The 27,945-nt window shown below is 40.9% G+C and overlaps 1 protein-coding gene across 3 annotated transcripts; it reads left to right on the plus strand.

Annotated features, from left to right (window-relative positions):
* Window positions 1-756: 756 nt before the first annotated feature.
* Window positions 757-27,744, plus strand: dnah10 (dynein axonemal heavy chain 10). 3 transcript variants are annotated; one of them, XM_044377035.1, is made up of 78 exons: window positions 757-1,240; window positions 1,627-1,733; window positions 1,878-1,986; window positions 2,085-2,200; window positions 2,373-2,589; window positions 3,023-3,180; window positions 3,343-3,573; window positions 3,767-3,957; window positions 4,094-4,292; window positions 4,402-4,596; window positions 4,770-4,940; window positions 5,390-5,566; window positions 5,676-5,834; window positions 5,922-6,088; window positions 6,182-6,333; window positions 6,450-6,614; window positions 6,714-6,921; window positions 7,051-7,207; window positions 8,566-9,045; window positions 9,168-9,326; window positions 9,438-9,554; window positions 9,673-9,775; window positions 9,888-10,066; window positions 10,211-10,422; window positions 10,612-10,768; window positions 10,895-11,128; window positions 11,209-11,331; window positions 11,408-11,641; window positions 11,740-11,963; window positions 12,052-12,321; window positions 12,441-12,624; window positions 12,737-12,871; window positions 13,367-13,519; window positions 13,684-13,872; window positions 14,103-14,249; window positions 14,631-14,822; window positions 14,962-15,080; window positions 15,159-15,317; window positions 15,453-15,588; window positions 15,704-15,826; window positions 15,910-16,041; window positions 16,138-16,354; window positions 16,553-16,672; window positions 16,776-16,921; window positions 17,010-17,162; window positions 17,272-17,532; window positions 17,619-17,791; window positions 17,892-17,985; window positions 18,134-18,301; window positions 18,445-18,633; window positions 18,989-19,160; window positions 19,236-19,439; window positions 19,519-19,599; window positions 19,760-19,957; window positions 20,094-20,255; window positions 20,358-20,532; window positions 20,743-20,924; window positions 21,033-21,169; window positions 21,253-21,470; window positions 21,621-21,842; window positions 22,045-22,192; window positions 22,357-22,636; window positions 22,742-22,971; window positions 23,109-23,382; window positions 23,490-23,594; window positions 23,727-23,881; window positions 23,959-24,113; window positions 24,293-24,476; window positions 24,597-24,797; window positions 25,298-25,507; window positions 25,605-25,700; window positions 25,810-25,981; window positions 26,075-26,206; window positions 26,385-26,596; window positions 26,693-26,860; window positions 26,956-27,136; window positions 27,221-27,366; window positions 27,476-27,744. In XM_044377035.1, exons 1-78 carry the CDS (start codon window positions 1,018-1,020, stop codon window positions 27,620-27,622), a joined length of 13,731 nt encoding a protein of 4,576 aa, XP_044232970.1. In that variant the 5' UTR covers window positions 757-1,017; the 3' UTR covers window positions 27,623-27,744. The 3 variants fall into 3 exon arrangements, with proteins under 3 accessions (XP_044232970.1, XP_044232976.1, XP_044232982.1); XM_044377041.1 differs by having other exon boundaries at window positions 17,640-17,791; XM_044377047.1 differs by lacking the exon at window positions 24,597-24,797.
* The last annotated feature ends 201 nt before the right edge of the window (window positions 27,745-27,945 follow it).

Here is a 27,945-nt window from a genome sequence, read left to right on the forward strand (position 1 = left end):
GTAAAGTTCAGTTTTATAACCCCGTCTTCATCCCGTTTACACACACGCGCGGCTGATACAGCAAGCTAAATTGACCAATTTTTAATTTGTGTTTAATTTACTTTCCTACCATTTTCTAGTCAATTATCTAATTCTTTTTATTTATTTATTTTATTCATTATTAAATTATGATCTGTTAATCTGTTGATTTATTGATGAAAACTGACTTGATTGCCAGTCATGTTAAGCCATAATACTGTTCTACTGTTCATGCCATTTAAAGAGTCACTACAGCAATTTAGTGTTGCACTTCCTTAAAGTTAGGGGGTTCACAAGATGGATTAAAAAATTAATGGTCAAAATCTGTGCAGCAAAGGCCCAGATATCCTGAGCTAAGAAAATACTGAATGCTACATTTCTTGTAATGCTACTTTGTGAAACAACCAACCACATCCTGTTTGTATCACAGGCTATCTGTACCCGATTTGAAGTCTCCAACCCTGATGATGTTGCAAGGATAATTTTCTCAGGCTTGACAAAGATATGAGACGTTATACAACTGTTGTCACAGGCTAGGCAGGACTCCCAGTAATGATTAAACTGAACCCCATGTGTAAAATGAGTGGATGAGCAACTGTGATATTTAATTAACAATATCACATTGATGTGCAGGTTAGACTGGATCAATAATAGTTAGTGTAATGTTTAAACATTAAGTTTTCAACTGACTCATGAAAAAAGTATCAAGGTTTCAGATTCTTCATCACCAAAACTCATCAAGTGTAGAGTGGTCAGCCAGCTGCCTTCCAGTCTTTACTCTGGGACTAAATTATCCATTCAACATCATGGAACTGCCTTCCAGCCTGTACTCTGGGAATGAATTACCCACACTCTCGAGCCGTTTATGGTTGGCATGGCAACGTGAAACTGCTAAGCTACAACCCTAGTTATTAAAACTAGCTTCAAATTGCGACAGGTTAACCTGAAAGAAATGTTTTATTTCTCTGTTCTTACGTTAACTAATTATAATTAACGAGTATGGTCCACGACGATTTACGAGTGGAATGGATCAAACAGCGAGTTTGCGCCGGTTTCAATTTACAATTTGACTGTTTCGACGAACTGCTCAGTCGGGGAGATGGAGAAGAAGAAGAGAAAATTATCCGTTATTTGAACGTTGTCTCCGAGGAAGACTCGACATCATGTCTTCTCTTTTTCAAAAGTATTAGAGAGGAGGAGGTTGAAGTTGAAATTCCTGTTGGTAAGTTGGCTAATGTGAGAGCAGGTTTAAAGTCGCCCTCCACTCAAAAATATGCTTTTGTTCTTGTTCCTTCAGTTGGATGTTTGAGCTTCTCTGTCCAGAATGATGTGTGTGCAGAGTTTGACACTTGAAGGCTGTTTTCACATTCGTCTGCTGAAAGTGGAAAGTTCCTCTGTGCTCACTGAAAATCCAATTTTAAGGGGTGGGCCTATCAGCATGATTTGTGACATCACAACTAGTTTGGAGCCAGCTCTGGTCCACTTAAATAGGAAAATAAGTACTGTATTTTGAATTTCAGTGGTGGCTACACTTACATTCACATGTGGATAAGATGTGACTGTAACGTTACCATGACCTAACTAGCTTTCAACCTTTAATAACTTCAGGAAGGGGAAAAGACAGAGACTCTTCAGACCTTGAGAACTCCTGGACCCAAAGTGGAGCAGAGATAACCTCCGGCTCAGACGAGACAAATGAACAAACAACGAGCCATGTGAGATGAAACTTGTCTTAAGTTAATTGATAGCAACTTGTGACAGTGTTTGAAAGCATTTCTTGTGTTATTACCTTCTTACTGATGGAGAGGAGCGAGATAATACAAAATATATATAACTTACATTCTAGTGTGTGTTTTCAGAGAGTTGAGGTTCAAGTGGTCTATCACATTGAGCTTGATGTAGCAGTAAACAATATCCCAGAGAGATTCACAAAATCCCGGATCTTCTATTTTCTCAGGAACACAAAAGGTGAGGTGACACTTCATCATTACAACCAAGCAGATTCAAGCGTCTATTACACACACAAAAATGATTAACCAAGAGATTATTATTTGTGTTTTATGCAGACACCATTGTTGAACCACTTGACATGAATGAGGCCAATAACCTGATGCCCAGGCTCATGGAGATTGGCCTTCAGAGTGGACACCCCCTCCTTGCACTGCAGAGAAGACTTGCCCATGTATGTAACATGAAAAAAACACCAGTTAACAATCAGACAAAAACGTTATATAACAACAGCAGAAAAACTGCCAAAAGTCCAAAAGATTTTGGTTAGAATTTCTATATCAAAATTTTCAGATTTTCTGAATAAAAAAATGCAGGATGTATGTTTTCACTGTGTCTCTTGTCAGATATACATACCAGCAATTACTGTCCACCAGATGAGGAGAACTGGTGCAGGGTATCAAAGTGAAGCAGCTTCTCCTCAGGAGGAGACCAATGGAGAGGGTGATAAGGAGAGTCCAGCCAAGTCAAGTGAGCAATTTACGATTCGTGATGAGTTGCTCAACCGCACAATCAAGTTTTTGGGACTGGTCAACACAACTCTGCAACAACTTCAGATTCAAGGTTTGTTTTATTAGATATACCAAGGGCTCATTATTTCCATTTCAGGAATTTCTCAATATTTGGATATAAAAAAATGCAGCATGATCAACAACCTCTCCCCATTTGTCCCCTCACTTTTTGAAGATATTCTGAGCCGTCCCTGCCAATTAGGGGACCTAGTTTACTGTAAAATATGAAAAGTTTCATGTATGAGACCATGAAGTTAATGTGAACATCGGTGAAAACTGATACACTTCTTTAAAAAAACAAGGAAAAAAACACTTTTTTCTATGCAGGGGGTGGTAGGGTGGTGGTGGTAATGGAGTGGAATTTGGTCAATAGCTAAAAGATGAGCCTTAGATATACAATTCATGCTTAATTGAAACTAAAATTAACTATATGATCTATATATATAATAAACAGTATGATCTAAAGATCATTTGCTTCATTGTAGATCAAATGACGCTGCATATCCCTGAGCTAGACCTGGAGCCAGAGGTAGATGTTCTGCTTTCTAATCCAGAGATGGTAGAGAAGTTGGAGCAGTGTGTGATGAACTGGCAGACTCAGATTACCAGTGTTATTGAGGAGCAGCTAAACAAGAAGCCACAGGTGTGTATTCCTCCTTTTATTCTGTCCAGGGCCTTCACATGTAGCTGCTGAAATGTTTGACATATTACCAAGGAACTCAATCGCTGTCAGCTCAAAAAGGAATTATTAGGTAGAAGAAAACATAAAACACACATAATCCAGTTTGAAACATTCACTTTCCAGGCACCTGGACCTTTGGCCGAGATAGTTTTCTGGCAGGAGCGTACATCCGTCCTGAGTCCTCTGAGTGAGCAGCTTAAACAGCCGGTGGTAAAGAAGATCTTTGAGCTCATGACCAAGGCAGATGCAGGCATTGTTCAGACCCTGGAAGGCACAGTTGCTGAACTTACTAAATACCGTGTGGAATCGGACGATAATTTACTCTTCCTCAGCACACTAGAAAGACACTTCAATGTGAGCTGCATGTATAGATGCAATATTGCTGATTATCCTTTACAGACTTGTTCTTTATTAACAATGTTCAAATTTAACTTTCTGGCTTAAAGAGAGCAAAAGCTAGTAGTTGAATAAACACACTTGCCAAGAATATGTTGTCAATCAAAATAATGACTACAGAATCTATCAAAGTTATCATTTTCTGTTGTAGAATCTGGCTTCAGGAGCAAATTTTGGCGTGATCCTGGAGACTATCCCTCCTCTGCTGTACAGCCTGCAAATTGTGTGGATTATCTCTTGTCACTACAACACGAATGAGCGTATGGTGCCTCTAATGGAGCGTATTGCCTGGCAGCTGTGTGAACGAGTGGCTCAAGTAATAGATGTCCACGTGTTGTTCAAGTATGTGGATTTCAGTTTTCATCTAATTTGAATTTGACTTCAGAGCCTCAGAGCTTGATGAAGTTTAAATTTAGTTCCGACTTATAATGTCAGTATGTCAGTCAGAATACAATGTACTGTGCTGTGTCTCGGACAGAGAAAAGAGGGACGTGGCCATATCCAAGGTGCAGGATGCTAAGCAGGTTCTGGACCAGTGGAAGTCATCCTATTTTGAGATGCGTGCTGACATTGAAAAATTGGGCAGGGGTCCGCGCTGGGAATTTGACCGTAAGAGGCTGTTTGAGAGGACTGATTACATGGCTTCCGTCTGCCAGGACTTGTACAATGTTTTGCAGGTCGGTGTACATACACGTCACATATGTTCTCACTTAATAACTTAATATGTTGATGTATAAAAAGCAACTTGGTTTTTTGAAAGAATTATGCTGGATTTGTGTTGTTCAGGTTTTGGAGGAGTTTTATAATATCTTTGGCCCAGAGCTAAAAGGTGTGACTGGAGACCCAAAACGTATTGATGAAGTGCTGTGCAGAGTGGACAGCCTGGTCTTGCCTTTTGAGGAGGTCAGTTTTAATCCTTTTAACATCTGTACGATGAGCAGCTGGAAAATGATCATGCAAGACTTCAACACTACAGTTCAGGTGAGTGTAGGACATTCTGGAAAGCAGAAAATGTTAAAATGTGAAACAAAACAATGTAATAAAGCAGCAGAGTTGTTAATTTGCACCAATAACATTGCTTAATTGTCTATGTGCTGTACCTCAGTTACTGTACGAAGCTGATCAACCTTTTATATACATATATGTCTGGTCAGGCTATTGATGGAGAAGCCATCAACTTCATTGACCAGTCCTTCAAGACGCTGCGCTCTTCAGCTGCTGCCTTTGACATGCTCCTGAAATTCAAACACATCCGCTCAAGAGAGGCCATCAACAGTCATTTGATGAGAAAGTTTAATGACATCCTGGCTCAGTATTGCAAAGAGGTACTCTGAAATCTAGAGAAAGAGCTGGTTGATATTTGACTTTGTGGTTAAAATTTAATTAATTTAAAATTTTATGATAATATCAGATCAATAACAAGCTTCAGTTGAGGAACAGCCAGTCCAGGTTTGGCAACAGTCAATGTAAATTACATTGTAAGCAAGCACACAAATCTAATTTACTTCCAATGTTATACTGCATTGTAACAAACACTTTGTAATTAACTATAACATTTATTAAATATACTTTTGATACATCAAGCTTCAGTTTTTTAATCAATGCAAAACCTGCGTGTAGCCTCATCACTCAACAATGTTTAAACAAAATAAGACGAAGAACGATATTTCATGTTGTGCTGCTGTACCAGTTCATCTTTAGGATTTTGAATGGAGTGGGCATGTTCTGCCACAAGCACTTTTTTAGAAAGCTTTCTTCTTTGTCTTTGTTGTAGGTGGACACCATGAATGAAATCTTTGAGGCAAAGAAAGACAAACCACCGCTTAATAAGAACGAGCCTCCTGTGTCAGGAGCTGTCAGATGGGTACGATCCCTTTTCCACCGCATCAAACACACCATCCTTCCTTTCCTCAAAGTTCCCGAGATGCTGGAGAGTGAACAGGGCAAAGCGGTGAGTTATTTCACTGTTGCAGAGCCGTATAGGTAAATGTAGATATGAAGCTGGTTAGCCACAAATATGTTGTTGAAAGCCTTCATGTGACTTGCTGCATTCTGCTCAGGCCAAGCAAAAGTACACAGAAATGGCAGTGAAGATCAGAGACTATGAGGCAAAGAAGTATGAGTTCTGGCTGGCTGAGACAGAACGCAACTTGCCATTGCTATTGAAAAAAACCCTGCTTGAGACTATTAACTGTGAAAACCAAGTCCATGCAGAGCTGGTATGTATATTCTTGCTCATTTACTTGATTAAAATTGCCACTCAGTATTGTGCAAAATGAATTTGTCTTGATTATTCTCATTTTAAGGTTATCCCAGCAACTGAAAGCAGCATGCTAAGGAGTATGCGATACATTGTAAACTTTGCTCCAGAGATCTTTGAAGTCATGTCTGAGACAATCTACCTTGTGTCAATGGGCTACACTGTTCCTGAACTGGTTCGAAATGTTGCTTTACAGGAGGAAAAATTCATCAGGTAATAATACTCACCAATAACTGAATGCAGAGTACACTAAACCACAAAACCACTGATTGGTGTAATCTCTGGTAATCTCAACATTACTTTTAGGTATGTGGGTGATCTGAAGTACCTTGTCAACTGCTACCACTCTGTAGTGGACAGCCTGAGTGAAGCAAAGATCATTATGCTGGCTGAGCAGATCAAAGCGGTTAAAAAAGAGATGCATACTGGATGCAAAAGACTCAACTGGAATTCCTTGGGTATGGCGCATACACAGGCTGAAATGTTGCTGTAAATTCATTTATGTGCTTTCATGGTGTGATTAGATGAACTTTATCTGTAAAAGTGAACTTGTGTGATATATTTTTGAATTTAGGTATCACTGACTTCATTAACCGAGGCATGCAGGCAGTCTCTAAGTTTGAGTCAGTTGTCAGCCAGATTGTGAAGAATGAGAGGGATATTGATTTCAAGTTGCAGTCCATGATGATGGCAAACTTGCTGAAATGTCCAGCCCCAGATAAGTCTAAGGACTTACCAGGTAGAACTAACAGAAGCATATTTTTTATTAAATATCATAATCATTATATAAGAATTCAATGCTTATTTTCATGGATTTAATTGCATTGTTTTCTTTAAGGTTTCAAGGAGTTCTGTGAACATATTGAGCGAGAGCGGACCAAGACTGTAAGTTTGTTGAGTAGGAAGTACGCTGACATTGGACCCGACATCACTAAGACGGAGAATTTGATCATGGAAACAAGCAGTGGCAGAGCCAGCTGTATGGCTGATTATTATCTGTACTGGGAACGTAAGGTGCTAGACTCCCTAATAAAGATGGTGCTGAGGTAAATACGGGATACTTTTGAAAATGTTTGAGTTTGTTTGTGAGTGGTAACAATTATTGCTAATCTGAAATGCAGTGCGATATCTGTCTCAGTCACTGTAAAATCCTTCTTGTTGACTTTCACATTTAGGAGCATTCAGGCCTTCAACATGGCACTTATGGGGAACACCCCTCTTTTCCAAATTGATGCCTTCCTGTCTGCGCCTAAGATTGTGTTGCAGCCCCACAGCAATGAGATCTATTGGCTGATCATGCAGTGTATCAGAAACTGTGTAGAGAGCACCAAGGTAAGATCATCATTCCATGTTTTATGTATCACAGTATATTTTAAAATATAATTTGTCTCGGTATTTCTGGATTGGCAAGAAACCAAGAATAAAATATGAAGTAATGCAATTAGCAAAAGAGAAAGGGGGTTTGACGTTGCCAAATTTAAAAGAAAAAAAAAATTGAGACACTTAAAAAAGATTATGGATTTGAAAATCAAGATTTTTTTTAGATATTTACAAATGAGACACAGGGTAAATGAAATTATGACTGAGGGGGTAGAAAAAGCAGATGAAGGTATACTTAATATCTTTATGTCAATTTACAAATTAGGGAGTGGATATAAAATAATATCCAGATTATACAAAAGTCTCCAGGACTCTTTCTAGGCAAACACTCAACATGTTAAAAATAAATGGGAAAGAGAGGGAGGAATGGTAATATCCGAGGATGAGTGGGGAAATATATGCAAATCACAATGGAGAACTATATATTCGCACTGTTGGAGGGAATTTGGGTGGAAGAGGTATCAAGGTATTGTAATGAACTGCTGGAGGCTTTGTGGAGAAAATGTAGGCAACCATTATCATTTATTTTGGGACTGCCCGAAAATCACATACTACTGGCGGGAAATTCATAAATGCTTGGAGACAGTATTTCAAATAATTTTTCCATTTGAAGCTCTGACAATGTATATGGGTACTGTAATACAGAATACCCAGACAAAGGCAGATAAATACCTGATGAGAATATTACTTATTGGAGGGAAAAAAGCCTTGACTCGGAAGTGGTTGCAACCAGATGCTCCATCACTAGACGACTGGTTAAAAATTATTTATGAAATTTACATAATGGAAAGAATAACATTTTCTATAAAAATGCAAACAGAAAAATTTAGGGGAATATGGTTAAAATGGATTAAGTACATGAGCTCATGGAGACCTGACCCGATTTAATGGAATTTGCCATCTCCAATGGACTACTGCAGAGACTGTGATATAAGGAGAGGATTTCCATGGATTTATGAGTGTGTGTGACATTGTTTGTACAAATGTTCATAGTTAGTTACTTAAAGTAAAATGAAAGGGAGAGTTACAGAAGGAAGACAAGTTTTATTTTAACAAGGTTAATGCAGTATATTTTTGTTTTTTGCTTTTTTGTTTGTTTGTTTTGTCTAGTTATTTCTATATTGATATGTATTTATGTAAATGAGATTTATGTACTCAAATGTCTTACAAACCTGGACTGTGAATGACCTCCCTAATAAAAAAAAAAATATATATATTTTTGTGTATATATATATATATATATATATATATAAAATTTGTAATCTAACGACAAAGTGTGACTTGATTCTGACCATATGTTTGTGTTTCAGCAATTTGTGCGTTGGATGCGTGGGACCTGCATTGAATGCCCTCCACAGCATGTGGGTGGTGAGGAAGAGGTGGTGATATTTAGCTTCTTCAGCGACGTGTACCAACATCCTCAGATAAATGAAAGCGCCATGACAGTGTCCCAGAACATCCAGCAGCTGCTCTTCTCTGTGGATCGGTACCTGAAGCACTGGAAATACTATCAGCCTCTTTGGGAAAGGAACAAAGCCATTGTCAATGAAAAGTTTGCTGCAAGAAAACCATCCTATGCCCTGTATGATGACAAGCTGCATGTCCTTGCTGGTATAAATCAAGAGGTAATGCTGGAGCCTCTCTTTAAGAATGAACACATCATCCGTCTAAATCTGGAGCCTCTGGTTCTCACAGTGAAGGAGATTGCTGAGTCCTGGATCAGTTCGCTTGGTGGCCTGCTCAACAAGTCAGCCAAAGAAGATCTCTTCAACTTGAGAGATGAACTTGTGGTACTGAACATGCTACTTCACAAAATATGGATCATACTTTAATATAGTATAAAGTTTTTATTGTAAATAGTTTTTGTTTTTTTATACATGATTATCATCCTTATGATCATTTTATCAAACAGGAACTCTCTACAAAGCTTAAACAGAGCCCTGACACTTTTGAAGACCTGAAAAGTGTCCTTGGAACCATCTCAGACATCAAGGACATGTCTGTAAATGTGGAGCTGAGCTTCACTGATATCATAGAAAGCTACAGAACACTGGCCGTCTACAAAGTGCAGGTACTGCAATTTAGTTAGTAGTTTTTTTAATGTAAAATTATTGTCTCTTGAAAGCACAAGTTGATATTGTTTCCCTGATTGAACTTCTTGTGCTGGATTTTCTATCTGTAGGTTAAGGAGGATGAACTGGAGTTGGTGGCAAATATTAGCCAGATGTGGAGTGACCTGTTTACAGAATCCAGACAAGTGGATCGAAGTCTGACAGATGTCAAGAAATCATTCACTGAGGTTAGATATAATTCTTACATACTCTGTTAAAACAGAAAATGAAAAGTGCATTTTTTTTAGATATTTAGATATTTACATCCACCATACTCTTCTTGTTCTCTCTCCGCTACACACAAAGACTACAAAGGAGAAGACTGAAGAGTTTAAACAGGAATTGTCCATCTTTGCTGAAAGCTTTAACATGCATGGGCCTGGAGCTGTGGGAGATGATTTGGAGAAAGGTACTTGTGCAGTAGAACCCTGTCTTTAAGTGTTGCATCCATAAAAATAACGTATGGTGGTAATTCTTGAAATGTAGAGGAGGGATCAGTGTCTCTCTTTTGTTCTTTGCAGGACTGACCATTATGGGAACGTATGAGGCAGAACTTGCCAAGATAGTGGCGGGACGGCAGGAACTAGCTAATGCTGAGAAGCTGTTGGACCTACCAGTCACTATGTACCCGGAAATGATCAGCATGCAGAAAGATATGAAGGGCTTGAGACAGATCTATGATGTTTATAAAGCTCAGAAGGTCAGCAATAAAAAATGTGTATATAATAACAATGAAAAGCGACTTAGCAAGATTCTATTAAAACTGTATGTTGGGATACCTGAAACATAATTCTGATCAACATGGTTTTCAAGTATTTCATGTTATTGTTTTTTTATCTTCCAGGCCGCAAAGACAGAGTGGTCTCAGACCTTGTGGGTGGACTTAAACATCCAGTTGCTACAGGATGGTGTTGAGGGTTTTATCAAAAGCTTGAGGCAGCTGCCCAAAGACGTGCGTGCACTGCCTGTGGCCTTCTTCCTAGAGGGACGGATGAAGGAGTTCAGAGAGTCTCTGCCTCTTCTGCTGGACCTGAAGAATGAGTCCCTCAGAGACAGGTCAGTCTGCAGATTGACACCAGAACATGACTGGAACAGATTTGACACCAAAAACTAAATGGCAATTAATAATTGTATGAAATGTACATAGACCAGAGTATAAATATTATCAAAATGACAAGATAAATTGAAACAATTAAAAGAATCTAAAATAAAAACAAACATGTCTTTTAATATTTCTGGCCACAGACACTGGAAGGAACTGATGGAAAGGACTGGCACTAGCTTTGAGATGAACCCTGACACCTTCACTCTGGAGAACATGTTTGCTATGGAGCTGCACAAATATGCAAACGTCATAGGTGACATTGTCACTTCAGCTGTAAAGGAGCTCAGCATTGAGAAGGTGAGCTTCCCTCTTGATAAATTGCCTAGAATTTATCAGTGAAATTATAAATACTAAGATATTATATAGAAAGAAAACATATTATCCATATAAAGTATGTGTGTGTCTTTGTTTGTGTGCTTCCAGGGAGTGAGGGAGGTGGTGGAGACCTGGGAAAGCATGAAGTTCATTGTGCAGCCCTATTTTAAAGGCATGCAGCAGCGCTCTTCTATCTTGGGTGCAGTGGATGAGATCCTGCTGAATGTGGACAATGATGCCATGAACTTACAGAGCATGGCAGGGAGCCGTTTTGTTGGCCCCTTCCTGGGCACCATACAACAATGGGAGAAAGACCTGTCCCATATCAGTGAGACCATAGAGGTCAGTCAGAGCTGTCAAATCTCCCATCACTCTCAAGCTAATTTATGAAATCCCTACTGAAAAAAAGGTTTCTTGCACAGGTATGGTTGAAGGTACAACGAAAATGGATGTATCTGGAGAGCATATTCATTGGTGGAGACATTTCCTCGCAGTTACCAGAAGAAGCCAAGAAATTTGATAACATTGACAAAAAGTTTAAAGAAGTAAGTGTTGTCATAATATTAGCCTGATGAAAGCAAAGTCCTTTATAATAATATAATCTCCTTCATTTTTGTGTAGATAATGAGTGACACAGTGAAGGGCCCAAACATTAAGCGCTGTTGCCTGGTTCCCAACCGGCTGACAGACCTGCAGGCCCTTAGTGATGGTCTGGAGAGGTGCCAGAAGAGTCTCAATGACTACCTGGACTCCAAGCGGAACGCTTTTCCTCGCTTCTTTTTCATCTCTGATGATGAACTGCTCAGCATACTGGGGAGTAGTGACCCTGCCTGTGTCCAGGAGCATATGATTAAGGTATCGGACTACTGCAGAGTGAGGAATAGAAAAGACATAAGGCATTGTGTCTAAGTGTGTAAAACGTTTCCCTTTATTTCTCTGCCCTGTCCCACAAGATGTATGACAACATAGCATCTCTGCGGTTTGATGTGGAAAGCAATGGGGAGACAGTAGCTGGAGCTATGGTGTCTGCAGAGGGTGAGGTGATGGAGCTGAAGAAGCCCATTCAAGTGGAAGGCAGAGTGGAGGAATGGATGACAGGAGTACTGCTGGAAATGAGGAGGACCAATAGACTCATCACTAAGGAAGCAATCTTCCGCTACTGTGAAGACAGAAGCAGGTGTGTGGATATGTGTGTGAGCAGTTCTGTCTGTGTCCGCGTGTGAAAATAGAACCCACGGTGAGTTTGTCATTCTTGTCTCCCTCAGGGTGGATTGGATGTTGCTGTACCAGGGCATGGTGGTGCTAGCTGCGAATCAAATCTGGTGGACCTGGGAGGTAGAGGATGTCTTTAAAAATGTGGAAAAAGGAGAGAAGTACGCTCTGAAGAAGTATGCTGAGAAAATGCACCAGCAGATTGATGAGCTGGTAACACGCATTATGCAACCCATGAAGAAAAATGACAGACGAAAAATCAACACCGTCCTTATCATCGACGTCCATGCAAGAGACATTGTAGACAACTTTGTGCTGAACAGGTAAACTTTACAAGTTTTAGTCTTGTTTTTTGTACTATGATAAAAATTTCCATTCAGCACAGTTCTAAAACCAAATGTCAATATACATGACAGTGTAACTCTTTTAATGCTCATTACAGTATAATGGACGCACGTGAGTTTGAGTGGGAAAGCCAACTGAGATTCTACTGGGTCCGGGAACATGACGATCTATTTGTGCGTCAATGCAGTGCCTCTTTCTCCTATGGCTACGAATACATGGGGTTGAATGGTCGATTGGTCATAACCCCACTGACAGACCGGATTTACCTCACCCTCACACAGGTCTGTGAAACTTTCCAAATTTACGTCAACAACACCCCAGTCGACACGTGTAAATTCAGCTTTGTTTTGACAACAGCTTGTCTCTGTATGAGGATGTGTATTTGTGATGCAGGCCCTCTCCATGTACCTGGGTGGGGCTCCAGCTGGACCAGCTGGTACAGGAAAGACAGAGTCTACCAAAGATCTGGCCAAGGCTTTAGGCCTGCTCTGTGTGGTTACAAACTGTGGAGAGGGCATGGACTACCTGGTGAGAAGCCTACACTTGCAGGACCAACAACTAGTGGAAAATATCTTAGTGCCGTTTTTTTTCGTCCTAAAGGATGAATAAAATATCTTTCCTCACAAAACAAATGCTTTTAGAATTACATTCTTGGTAACTTGATTACTTTCATTTCCATTGTATATGTCACATGTAAAAATTGCAACCACACCCCTTGAATAATAGAGGGTGTCAGTAATCATCAGACATGTGTTCTTGTGGTATGTTTATGCACTTTGTGTACATGTGCTGAAAAAATACAGCATGAACATAGTGTGAACAAATTGTTTCCTGGCTTCCAGTGTTCTCACTTGTACCAGAAAGAAAGTTGCCCTAATCATTTGTATTGTATGTTGAGTGTGCAAACTCTATGCTGTTATGTTGTCTGCTGGACAAAGTGGCCACTCTTACTTTATTTATTTATCTTTTTAATTTTCATGTGTCACTAGTCTTTTCCTGAACTCATTTGCTCTTTGTGTGCAGGCCGTGGGGAAGATCCTCTCCGGCCTTGCCCAGTGTGGAGCCTGGGGCTGCTTTGATGAGTTCAATCGCATTGATGCCTCAGTGCTGTCAGTCATCTCCTCCCAAATCCAGACCATCCGTAATGCTCTCATTCTGCACCTCAAAATGTTTCAGGTAAGTTTGTTGTAGTTATGCACATCCAGGAATGAATGCATCAAAGTCATTCCAGTTTTTGCAAAAAAATTAAGATTTAGGGTTATTTCACTCAAGATAATTTAACTTGAACCTTGCTTCAAAATAGTTGTTTTTAACCACCACTTTCTCATTATACACATCAGTTTGAGGGCCAGGAGATCAGCCTGGATGACCGCATGGGGATTTTCATCACCATGAACCCAGGTTACGCTGGGCGCACAGAGCTGCCTGAATCAGTCAAAGCCCTCTTTAGGCCTGTGGTGGTCATTGTGCCGGATTTGCAGCAGATTTGTGAGATCATGCTCTTCTCTGAGGGCTTCCTAATGGCCAAGGTGAGAAACACAAACACACATTACATTGTTACATTTTAGGTGAGTTGGAAATTCAAGGATAATTTATAATAAATTACTTTCAAATTTTTCAGATATTTTTAAGTGTGGAAAGACCAATTTTAATATAAACATGGGAAAATCTGTAACTTAAACTGCAAACTGCTTACCGTCTTCTTAAACATGTCAATTACTTATTGAGGATTTTATCTCTTTGCTCTTGTTATATTCAGGTGCTTGCAAAGAAGATGACAGTATTGTATAAGTTGGCCCGTGAACAGCTGTCCAAGCAGTCTCATTATGACTTTGGCCTGCGAGCCCTGAAGTCTGTCCTAGTGATGGCAGGAGAGCTGAAGAGAGGCTCACCAGACCTCAATGAGGTAGAAACCATGGAACATTTTTCATTTATATTTAGTGAAAAGAAAAATCATCTCTATTTGCTTACATCTAGTATGGAACTGAGGGCTTGTTTGTGATTCCTCAAAAGGTTTACTGAGCACATCTGTGAAAGTGCTTTGTCACAAGTAATGATGTCTGATTAGTTGAAAAAAAAGAAAATTACATCTAAAAAAATGTGAAAAATAAAAAACATCTTTGTAATATATGTCAGTCATACTGTACAAGTGGGATTAGGATGTTTTTATGATTAGCAGCACCTTTGGTTTTCACAGCAATTGAATCGAATATTGACTATAACATTTTGTAATTGTTTGTGGTTTTTGTCACTCATTGCCCGGTGTTTCTGTCTTTCCTCTCTACAGGATGTGGTGTTGATGCGAGCCCTCAGGGACATGAACCTGCCAAAGTTTGTGTTTGAGGACGTGCCACTGTTCCTTGGGTTGATCTCAGATCTTTTCCCTGGACTGGACTGTCCTCGCGTTCGCTATCCCAACTTCAACGATGCTGTGGAACAGAACTTGGAACAGAACAAATATGTCCTACTGTCTAACCAGGTGTCTCATCTGGATCTTAGAATCATTTCTATATGATATAGACTTTCTTACTGTATGCAACTTTAAGACTTTTGAGTTTCAGTGGCAAATAGTTTCAATATGTAAATGCTGACATACCCTATGCTGTCTGTGGTTTCAGGTGGATAAAGTGGTGCAGATGTATGAGACGATGATGACCAGACACACTACTATGGTGGTTGGCCCAACAGGTGGAGGGAAATCAGTCGTGATCAGCACATTATGTCAAGCTCAGACCAAGTCAGTTTCAGTTAAGATCATGTAACATCACACCACTGCCCTGATATGTATAGTTGCTATTAATTATGTCATCATCAGATTGGGATTGCATACCAAGATGTATCCCCTGAACCCCAAAGCCATGAGTGTCATTGAACTCTACGGTGTCCTGGACCCTGACACTCGAGACTGGACTGATGGGATCTTATCCAACATCTTCCGTGATATCAACAAGCCTACTGACAAAAAAGAGCGGAGGTAAAAAATAAAAAAAAACAAGTCTCAGAGTTACAATGATCCCCACTACCAACATCTTTAAATTTTACAAGAAACACAGACTTTTCAAAAGAAGTCTAAGAAATACTCTATAAAGACATGAACTTTAACTTACAGGTACATCCTGTTTGATGGGGATGTGGATGCTCTGTGGGTTGAGAATATGAACTCAGTGATGGATGACAACAAGCTCCTCACTCTGGCTAATGGAGAACGGATCCGTTTACAGAATCACTGTGCCTTGCTGTTTGAGGTTTGTCTGAATTTCAGTGACTGCTGTCATCAGTATACATTTCCTTACACTTGAATACTTTTCTGCAAATCTGCCTTCAGAGCTCATTGTAAGGAAACACCGCCATGTGTTTCAGGTTGGAGATCTGCAATATGCTTCCCCTGCCACTGTCTCCCGCTGTGGGATGGTCTTTGTTGACCCCAAAAACCTGCGATACACTCCATACTGGCAGAGATGGGTGAACAACAAACCTGTTGAGGTTTGAGAAAGAACATCTAAAGCATGTAATAACTGTACTCACTTATAATTTGATATTTCAACTTTGTTTATGTTTTTGTATAGGGACAAGAAATGCTGAACAAACTATTTGAGAAATATGTGCACAGTTCTATTGACATGATCGTGGATGGTATTGTTGATGGCAAACAGGGCCAGAAACTGAAGACTGTGGTCCCTCAGACAGATCTGAATATGGTAGGTTTGTCTCAAATGTACTACAGCACGCCTATTAGAATTGTCCCATATCTAGACTACTTGGATTCATTCTGCTTGTGTCGGTGGTGTGTTCAGGTGACTCAGCTATGCTTGATGCTGGATGCCCTTCTAGACACTGACAGCTACAGTGCCGAAGTCCTGGAGTGTTATTTCCTGGAAGCTCTGTACTGCTCACTAGGGGCCACATTGCTGGATGAAGGCAGGATCAAATTTGATGAGTTCATTAAAAAGCTCTCCTGCTTAACCACAGTGCATGATGAAAAATCTTTGGCTGGACCTGGTGAGATCCCAGGTAAAAAAAAAAAATTAAATGATGAGGTATGAGATTAGCATATATTATCTACAATATATCCTTTTAGGTACAGTTTCAATGAATCAAACAAACCAATGTCTTGATAATTGTATTCTCCACATAAATATAGTATGTGCTTGTAGATTTTAATATGTTACATATCGTATTATTGATGACAAAATTTCTGCATTCATACAGGATACTTGCCAACACTCTATGATTTCCATTTTGATGGAACACAGACGAAGTGGGTTCCCTGGAGTTCCCTGGTCACCAAATACATCCACAACCCTGACATGAAGTTTGCTGACATTCTAGGTAAAGGTCAATTCTGTCAGTTAATAAGTGAGGACAAAAAATGTATCCTGCATACCGTACATATGGAATTACACTTTGTGACCACCTTCCATCTTTGCTCTAGTCCCAACTGTGGACACTACCAGAGCCAGCTGGATCCTGGAGCAGATGGTAAAGATAAAGAGGTCTGTGCTTTTGGTTGGAGAGTCCGGAACTTCCAAGACTGCCACCATTCATAACTTCCTGAAGAACCTCAACGCAGACACATCGGTGAGTTAACTGTCTAACCGTGCATGTGTAAATTTGTTACTCCGGTTGTTTTCACAAATTTTAAAAATGTCTTCCCTTCTGTTTCCAGATTACTCTGATCATCAACTTCTCATCCAGGACGACTTCAATGGACCTCCAGAGGAACCTGGAGGCCAATGTGGAGAAGAGGACCAAAGAGACCTATGGCCCCCCTGTGGGGAAGAGGCTGCTGGTCTTCATGGATGACATGAACATGCCAAAGGTACCTACAGTACAGCAAGCTCCCAACCAAGTCTCTGATGTCCTTTACTGTGGTCACAGTGCTTGTGCTGTATGTGTGACATTTTTTAATTTATTGTGTGCTCGTTCAGGTGGATAGTTACGGCACACAGCAGCCTATTGCGCTTCTGAAGCTGTTATTGGACAGAGGAGGCATATATGACAGAGGGAAAGAGCTTAACTGCAAAATACTTAAGGACCTTGGCTTCATTGCTGCCATGGGGAAGGCAGGAGGTGGGAGGAATGAGGTGGATCCACGCTTCGTCTCTCTCTTCAGTGTCTTCAGCATCCCTTTCCCTGCAGTGGACTCCCTGCACCTTATCTATGCTTCCATTATCAAAGGCCACACCCAAGTGAGTAGCATGAATTAATACAGAAAATAAGAATCTCAATCATCCTCATTCCTCATATTTAATAAACTTAATCAAACATTTTTTAGTCATTTGAGGACGCATTACGGAAGGTTTGTGATAAAGTCACCTTCTGCACACTGGAACTGTATAACAACATCATCAAAGATCTGCCACCCACTCCCTCGAAGTTTCACTACATCTTCAACCTGAGAGACCTATCCAGAGTCTACAATGGACTGACCCTCACCAAACCTGACAGGTCTGATCTAGCAAATTCACTCTATTAATAGATGTCAGGTTTCAGTTAGAGGTTTGTGTTTTTTTTAATATCTCTGCTATTCCTGATTTCTCTGTAACAGGTTTTTGACTGTCACCCAATTTGTGCGGGTTTGGAGAAATGAGTGTCTGAGAATATTCCACGATAGACTCATCGATGAAAATGATAAAGCCTTGGTAAATTTGAATAATAGCTGTAAATCATGTAGATTCAATTTTGTAACATTTGTAATTTAATATCTATCTGTAACCTACAATTTACTAAATAGTTTTGTAGTGTTGTAATTCACTTTTCAAATGTAGCCTATTTGATTTTTACTGCCAGGTTCAAGGCCATATAAAGAACCTGATTGATGAGCATTTCAAGTCAGACATGGAGGCTGTCATGAGGGACCCGATTCTTTTCGGAGACTACAGGACAGCCCTCAGTGAGACTGAACCAAGGGTCTATGAGGACATACAGGACTATGATGCTTCAAAAGCCCTGTTTCAGGTATTGTCAGTTTATTAATTATAGTGGGTGGCTTCAGTTAGTGGTCTTTTTGCTATGCAACAGTATACAAGTGCAACAGTTGTTGGCATCATACTCTATCTTCAAAGGATATTGAAAGACCGATGTATGTTTCTATTCTGCAGGAAATTCTAGAGGAGTACAATGAGAACAAGTCGAGGATGAACCTTGTACTGTTTGATGATGCACTAGAACATCTGACCCGAGTGCACCGCATCATCCGCATTGATCGTGGCCACGCGCTGCTTGTGGGTGTGGGGGGCTCCGGCAAGCAGTCCCTCACCAAACTTGCTGCCTTCACTGCTGGCTGTGAGGTTGTAAACCACAAGAACCGTGATGGGTGTGAAAAGGGCAAACGATTCTTTAGGCTTACATTTACACTTAAGGCAGAACAAATAGAGTTTTCATAAACCTGTGAATGTGACGTGGAAATGAACCATTGGTACAAGCACATTCAGAATATACTTAAATATGGCACTCTGATAAGTAAAATGTGTTTTAAAAGCTACTTCAGCAGAAACTGAAATTGGAATTTAGGTTTCAAGAAGTCAAGCTGGTTTGCCTTTTAAAAGTGGTTTTCTAGGTTGTAAAACATTGCATAATCTCATAATTTAAAAAATAGCTGCAAAGAAATCACCAGTATGTAGTAACGGAATCTTCTTTTCCCAGGTGTATGAGATAACACTAAGCAGAGGATACAGTGAGTCAAACCTCCGTGACGATCTGAAAACGCTGTATTTGAAGCTCGGCATTGAAAATAAGAAGACGGTGTTTCTCTTCACTGACGCCCATGTTGCTGAGGAAGGCTTCTTGGAACTCATCAACAACATGCTTACGTCAGGTTAGATGACTCGAACCTCCTGACTCACACTGCATTTATCTTTCCTTTAAATCTGATCATGCTGTCATTTGATAGGCATTGTTCCTGCGTTGTTCCCCGATGATGAGAAGGAGATGGTTCTCAACCAGCTTCGTGATGAGGCCCTCAGTATGGGAGCAGGTCCTTCTAAAGAGAGTGTGTGGAAGTACTTTGTCAACAAAAGTGCCAACAATCTACACATTGTTTTGGGCATGTCTCCAGTGGGAGATACCCTGAGGACACGCTGCAGAAACTTTCCAGGTGAAATAAAAACATAAAATAACATGATTTTTAATACATTTCTGGTTTTATTGTGTTAACTGTGTGTATTTTTTCTCAGGGCTAATGAATAACACTGTAATCGACTGGTTCCTGCCATGGCCCCCACAGGCGTTACTGGCAGTGGCTCAGTCTTTCCTTGGTTTGTGATAACACACATTTATACCTTTTTTCAATTTATTTGCAATGGAAAAGTTGTCTTTTAAACAACCCTGTGATGAGAGCTACAACTGGAATATTACCCCTAAACCTTGTGAATTTATTAAGTATTGTTTTTAAGTTAGTCATTTTGAATTCTACAGGTGAAAGTCCAATGATTCCTGAGGAACACGCTCCAGCTGTGATAGACCATGTCTGCATGGTTCATAGCTCTGTGGGAGACTACAGCAAGCTGTTCCAGCAGAAACTCAGACGTTGTAACTTTGTTACTCCAAAGAACTACTTGGACTTCATTAACACCTATTCCAACCTCCTGGAGGAAAAGGACCAATTTATCCTGGGTGAGAGGATGGAACATGTGATAAATGAAATGCCTCTGTTGGAGACTGATGTCACTGTCTGCTGTGCAATAATATATTTGTGTGATAATGATTTTTGTTTAGTATCATGGGAGTATTGTTTGTTTGTCTGTTCCAGCTCAGTGCAAGCGTCTAGAGGGGGGTTTGGATAAGCTGAAGGAGGCCAGTGAGCAGCTGGCTGAGCTGAATGTCAAACTGGCAGAGCAGAAGGTGGTCCTCGCAGAAAAGTCCACAGCCTGTGAGGCCCTGCTGGACGAGATCGCCACAAACACCACTGTGGGTCAGTGAACGCCTGCGTCTCTTGGCTTAGCATTGTCAGGGCTGACAGAAATCACAACTGTTGGCTTCTGTAGCTTAACACATGAATACCTTTTCCTTCTAGCTGAGGAGAAAAAGACTCTGGCAGAAGACAAAGCCAAAGAGATTGAAGAGCAGAACAAAGTGATAGCCGTTGAAAAAAAAGAAGCTGAGAGTTCCCTGGCTGAGGCTCTGCCAGCGTTAGAGGCAGCTCGCACCGCCCTGCAAGACCTGGAAAAATCTGATGTCACAGAGATCCGGTAATGTCTCCCTCTGACTCAGAGCATCATAAGTTGTTGAAAAAGCTAACAATGATGACCAAATTCATTAGAATGAATGAATAAATAAACAATGGGCCTGGCCCAATTACTTCTTAGAACAACAACTTTGAATAGAATTGAAAATGGAGGATGCTATTTGTCAATCTGGCTCTCCCTATATGTGCCTTTTCCTGCTGGTCCATTGGATAGATCCTTTGCCAAGCCACCCAAGCAGGTGCAGGTGGTTTGCGAGTGCATCCTGGTGATGCGCGGCTACAAGGAGATCAGCTGGCAGTCAGCAAAGGGGATGATGTCAGATCCTAACTTCCTGCGCTCGCTGATGGAGATGGATTGTGATTCCATAAATAACAACCAAGTCAGGACTGTCAAAGGTAAGTTGGCTTGCAAAATTGCTAATAAGAATGCCCATTTATATGATGGTAACATTTGCATTTGCGAAGTTTGCCACAGCTGATTTCTGTGTGATTTCCCTTGGCTAGGCTTCCTAAAGAACCTTCAGACAAGCTTTGAGGAGATGCAAGCCATCAGTAAAGCTGGCTCAGGAATGCTCAAGTTTGTTGAGGCTATCATGGGTTACTGTGAAGTTTCCAGGGAGATAAAACCCAAGAGGGAGAAGGTAATATAAAATTTGTAAGTGTTATTATATTGAGCTGTATGAGAGGGAATAAAGAAGAGCTGCATTTCCAATATTTTTTTCAGGTGGCACGCCTAGAGAAGAACTTCTTTCAGAGTAAGCGGGAGCTGGAGCGCATTCGGAGTGAGCTTAGCAATATCCAGAGAGAGTTGCATGCTCTTGGAGAGAAGTACCAAGCTGCTATTGGGGAGAAACAGCTGCTACAGGAGGAGGCTGAACTCATGGAGAGGAGGCTGATAGCTGCTGACAAACTCATCTCTGGCCTGAGCTCTGAGAATGAGCGGTGAGGTGGCGACACATCACTTGCAGCTCTTCGCCTAACCAGCACTTCTATGAGTTGCTTATTTATTTCTTTGTATTCTCCTTTTCTTCTGTTTCTTTCTCCACCTATCTCTCTTTACCACTCCATCTTTTGTATTATCCCCACATTCAGGTGGACACAAGATTTGGAGGAGTTGAAGCAGCGACGTGTGCGTCTCCTGGGTGACTGTCTAATCTCTGCTGCCTTCCTGAGTTACGAGGGAGCCTTCAGCTGGGACTTCAGGAGTGAAATGGTGTACCAAGTATGGATTAAGGATGTGCAGGGGAGAGGCATTCCCTTGAGCCAACCTTTCACAGTGGAGAGCTTGCTAACAGATGAGGTTGAAATCAGCAGGTGAGAACGAGTGTGTGCTCACGACAGATTTTGAAACTTGAAACATTATACTGTCAGTCCTAATAAATGATGGGTATTTGGTGACATGTTCAACTTGAGCATGTGCTCATTGCTAATACATGGATTTGTCTTTGTATTTTTGCTGTAGTCAATACTGAACATTGGGAAAATCGTAATGTGTCAAATAAACCTTGTGTTACAGGTGGGGCTCAGAGGGCTTGCCTCCAGACGAGCTGTCAGTGCAGAATGGAATCCTCACAACCAGAGGCAGCCGTTTCCCCATGTGTATTGATCCTCAACAGCAAGCACTCAACTGGATTAAAAAGAAGGAGGAAACCAATAACCTCAAGGTACAAGTTTCATGCTCATACATTATTATGTATGTATGGTTATTACCTCTCACAACTCCCAGAATGACTGCTTTGGACAGCTCAACACTGCTGACCACCCCAGAATCAGCACCTCAGCAAGAGCCTTGATGATCTTGACAGTATGATCCTCCTTTTGTCCACAGATCTCATCTTTCAATGATCCAGACTTCCTTAAGCAGCTAGAAATGGCCATCAAATATGGCTTCCCATTCCTTTTCCAAGACGTGGATGAGTACATTGACCCTGTGATCGACAATGTCCTGGAGAAGAACGTGAAAGGAGCAGAGGGAAGGCAGGTCATCATGCTGGGTGACAAAGAGGTGGACTATGATCCCAACTTTAAACTTTACCTCAACACCAAACTGGCAAACCCCAAATTTTCCCCATCTGTGTTTGGAAAAGCCATGGTCATAAACTATACTGGTAAGATCCTTTGGCTTGGTAACCACATTTGAACTGACATTCAAACAACACATACTAAATGTTTTTATCCACCTGTGTCTGTCTATTTATCTACGTTACGTGTAGTGACCCTTAAGGGTCTGGAGGACCAGCTGCTCAGTGTTATCATGGGCTTTGAGAAGAAGGAGCTGGAGGAGCAGCGTGAGAATTTGATCCAAGAGACAAGTGACAATAAGAAGCTGCTGAAAAACCTCGGAGACTCCCTGCTCAGAGAGCTGGCCACATCGTCAGGCAACATGTTGGATAACACAGAGCTGGTCCACACATTGGAGATAACAAAGTCAAAAGCCAGTGAGGTTAGTTTGGCTACAGCAAGCGTCAGTGAACTCATCAAAGAATAGCAATTTCAGTGAAGTCATTGATGATTTTTTGTTAATTAATTATTAAATTATCGTTAATTATTTCATGTTTTGTTTAATTATGTGATCATCAGGTATTTGAGAAACTAAAGTTGGCTGTGAAGACATCAGAGGACATTGATAAACTCAGAGATGGCTACCGACCTGCTGCCAAGCGTGGTGCTATTCTGTTCTTCGTACTGACAGAAATGGCTCTGGTAAACAGCATGTACCAGTACTCTCTAGCTTCCTACCTGGAGGTGTTTGACTTTTCACTGCGAAAATCTCTGCCAGACTCTGTGCTGCTGAAAAGACTGAAGAACATCATGAACACCCTGACATACAATGTTTATAATTATGGCTGCACAGGTAAAGCAATTGAAGTCATTGAAAATTATCAATTTCTCAAGATAGAGTGCAGCATTTATGCTTACTTTGTAGATTGTATTACCTTAACTAACTATGTAAATCCTTAGGTCTGTTTGAGAGACACAAGCTGCTGTTTTCCTTTAACTTGACCATCAAGATTGAGCAGGCAGAAGGGGGAGTACCTCAGGAGGAGTTGGAGTTCTTTATCAAGGGTGAGATGTCAAGAGATAATTAAACATCCTCTGAAATATTAAAGTAGATCACAGTGATCACAAACACACACATAATATGCATGCACACATATTTCAAAGCAAATTGTCTTGTTATTCCCTCTATGTGTAAAGGTAATCTGTCTCTGGAAAAGAGCAATCGCAAGAAGCCTTGTGACTGGCTCCCAGACCAGGGCTGGGAGGACATGGTGAAACTCGCAGAGCTCTTTCCTGAGCAGTTTGGCTCTCTGCCTGATGACGTGGAGAAAAATGCCACTGACTGGAAGTCTGTAAGTGACCACAGTGATAGGTATCACTGTAGATCTTTTACTTAATTGACTGAGAGTTTAACTCTTTTTCTCCCCAGTGGTATGACTTAGATGGACCAGAACAGGTTTCATTCCCCATGAAATATGCGGAGAACCTATCAGACTTCCAGAAGCTCCTGCTGCTGCGCTGCTTCCGTGTTGATAGAGTCTACAGAGCCGTCACTGACTACGTCACTGTCACTATGGGCGAGAAGTGAGACTGTTTCTATTTCAGTTATACATTCAAATATATTGTACATCTGTCACTATCCACAAAGGTGTTCTTGAAGAAGACTAAACAATTACTTGATTAAGTTGATAGAATATATCATTTTAACAGTGTGCGATCAAGCCTTAAGTGTATACATATTGTTTTCTCGTGTTTCCGCTCAGATATGTGCAGCCTCCTGTGATCAGCTTTGATGCAATTTATGAGCAGAGCACACCTAACTCCCCCATTATCTTCATCCTGAGCCCTGGCTCTGACCCAGCCAGTGACCTCATGAAACTAGCAGAGAGGTCAGGCTTTGGAGGCAACAAGTTCAAGTTCCTTGCTATGGGCCAAGGCCAAGAGAAGGTACCAAAGACTTTTAGTGTGGTCAAGTGACACAGGGAGAGGGAATGCTAAGTATTCACACAAAGTAATGATAAAAAGTAAAGAAGCTGAAAGTAATTGTCTCCTGTATCTGTGATGAAGGTCGCACTGCAGTTGCTGGAGAAGGCAGTGTCCCGTGGTCAGTGGTTGATGCTACAGAACTGCCACCTGCTGGTAAAGTGGCTAAAGGAGTTGGAGAAGTCCTTAGAGAGGGTGACCAAGCCCCACCCCAGCTTTCGCTTGTGGATCACTACCAACCCCATTAAAGACTTCCCCATTGGCATACTGCAAAAGTCTTTAAAGGTGAAAAATACAATATGTGTTTTTTGAAAATCTATAGATCACATTCAATATATGATGTATTTGGAGATTTTTATCAATGTGTGGGTAAAATTACACTGTATGCTGTATATCCAATAAAGCTAGCACATTTTCACACAGTAGTATAGGATTTCTATATGTAATGAGTGTAGTCACATATTTTGAAATAGTTACCTAAATTTTTATCAATACTACAAAAAAATTATTTCACATTATTTGCTGAAAAAAAAGCAAAAAATGCAAACAATTTCACCATAATTTCACTTGTTTCCAAAACAAATCATCCCTTTCCCTGATTTAAAGATATTGACATTCATTTGTAGAAAATCTTCAAACAAGTGAGAATGCACTGGAAAAATAAGCCTTGAAAGCTGAATATGAGACCAAATAACTTGTTCAGACTGATGTTTTGACCATGAATATTTTGCAGGGACACTACAATTACAACAGTGTGTTCACATGCACTTTAATACTGTGTGCAGGTAGTGACGGAGCCTCCCAATGGCCTCAAGCTGAACATGAGAGCCACATACTCTAAAATCTCCCATGAGACCTTGACTACATGCCCACACCCGGTCTTCCGTAGCCTGGTGTATGTGCTGGTCTTCTTCCATGCTGTGGTGCAGGAGAGACGCAAGTATGGCAAAATTGGTTGGAATGTCCCATATGACTTCAACGAGTCTGACTTCTTTGTAAGTGACACAAAGAGCCATTTACACCATATTGGAAATTAATGATTTCTTGTGTCATATATTTCAATGCTGTAAACAATGCAATTGTGCTCAAAAGGTGAGTATGGAGATCCTGAACACCTACCTGACCAAAGCTCACAACCAAGGAGACAGCAATATTCCCTGGGGAAGTCTTAAATACCTTGTTGGGGAGGTTAGGTTCAATTTTATGTGTTTTAACAAATGGCATATATACAGTATGTTTTTCTCCACTACAGTCATGCTATGTGCTGTAAGTTTAGTTTCCTTATAATGTTTTATAGGTGATGTATGGTGGACGAGCCATAGATAGCTTTGACCGTAGGATCCTAACTGTCTACATGGATGAGTACTTTGGAGACTTTCTCTTTTACACCTTTCGCCACTTCCACTTCTTCACTAACAAGGATGTAGATTACAAGATCCCTCCAAATGGACCCAAGACAACATATGTTGGTCAGTTTTTTTTATTACTCTGCATTCTCTCACTTTAAGAAAAAGTTTATTTTTCTGTCTTCACTCACAGCTTTACCCTGCTATCTGTTACAGATGAGATTGAGACCCTGCCACTGGCAAACACCCCAGAAGTAATGGGTCTTCATTCCAATGCAGATATAGGATACTACACACAGGCAGCTAAAGACATGTGGACTCATCTAATAGACCTGCAGCCTCAGACGGGTATGATGTACCATCTCTCATCTTCCATCTCTCTTGATTGAAATTCTACATTTGCTTGTCCTCATCCATTACTGTTTTTTGAAGAAGAAGTTGCTCCAAATTGTTAAGAGATGTTCTCAAGTGCGGTCACTCAAGTGCTATCACTCTTACGGCCTTTACACACTCTGTCGTTCCTCAGGTGAATCTGGTGGAAGCATCAGTAGAGATGAGTACATCAATCAAGTGGCCCAGGACATTCAGAACAAGCTGCCCAAGTTATTTGACCTGGACGTGATCCGTAAAAAACTCGGCACGGACATATCCCCAACCTCGGTGGTGCTGCTTCAAGAGCTGGAGCGTTTCAACAAACTGGTGGTCCGCATGCAGCGATCTCTGGTTGAGCTGCAGAGGGTGAGAGGGAGGGGCAGAGGATGGTATGAAAGACAGCTGCTGTGTGTTTCCACCTCACAGAGGTTTAGATCTGATCTGATTTTCTTGTGTCCATAGGCCTTGGCTGGTGAGGTGGGCATGAGCAGTGAGTTGGATGAGGTTGCTCGGGCCCTTTTTAATGGTCACATCCCTGCCATTTGGAAGAAGTTGGCACCTGACACTCTTAAGTCCCTCGGCAACTGGATGAGTCATTTCAAGAGGCGTTATGAACAGTATAGCTATTGGGTAAGGAAAGACCCACACTTTCACGTATACCCTCTTATATTTTTTATATCTGAGTGTGTGTATCATCTGTTGTGTATCTATCTTGTGGCCACTAGGTGGATGAAGGAGAGCCAAAGGTTATGTGGTTATCAGGACTCCATATTCCAGAGTCCTACCTGACAGCCCTGGTCCAAGCCGCATGCAGGAAAAATGTATGGCCTCTGGATCTTTCCACACTGTACACACAGGTGACCCAGTACCACAGTGAGGATGAAATCAGTGACAGACCAGGACAGGGTAATGATATGACACTATTTCAAGTATCACCATTGTCAAGTTATGAATGCTGATGAACAATGGGGGTTACTTTGTTTCCTGAAGGCTGCTTTGTGTCGGGCCTGTATCTGGAGGGAGCAGACTGGGACACAGAGAAGGGCTGCCTGGTGAAAAGTAAACCTAAAACTCTGGTTGTTGAACTTCCCATTCTCAGAGTCATCCCCATAGAGACACGCCGCCTCAGGTTACAGGTGTGAACCGCAGGCAATACAGGCCTCCATACTAAACTGCAGATAAATATACCTCACTATTTTTATGTTTCTAACTGCCATATGTATTTTTGTGTGTTTTGTACCACAGAATACCCTGCGGACACCAGTGTACACCACGTCCTTGCGGAGGAATGCAATGGGTGTGGGATTGGTGTTTGAGGCAGATCTGTTAACCACTGAGCACATCTCCCACTGGGTGCTCCAGGGTGTCTGTTTATGCCTCAACACTGACTAAAGTCTCACTGAGCAGAATATGCACTTAACTTTGACTTAAGTGCATATTACAAGAAAATAAGTTATATTGACAATTTGTTCATTTTTACAAATAAATTGATTGAAAAAAAGGGTATTTTTTAATCCATCGTCCACTTCATAGTTTTCATTCTTTGCTCAATAGATGGCAGCACACAACAGTGAGCTCATTCTGGCAGTAATGTTGCAGAGAAGTCTGGTGTTATAGTTGACTATAGAGCTTTAGTTGGTCAGGATCTTTCTAACCTAAAAGTCAGCTAATGCCTATTAATGAATACAGCTTATATTCAATTCAATCATGTTTAA

This window comes from Thunnus albacares, chromosome 2 (genome assembly GCF_914725855.1).
Source record: "Thunnus albacares chromosome 2, fThuAlb1.1, whole genome shotgun sequence".
Taxonomy (NCBI): domain Eukaryota; kingdom Metazoa; phylum Chordata; class Actinopteri; order Scombriformes; family Scombridae; genus Thunnus; species Thunnus albacares.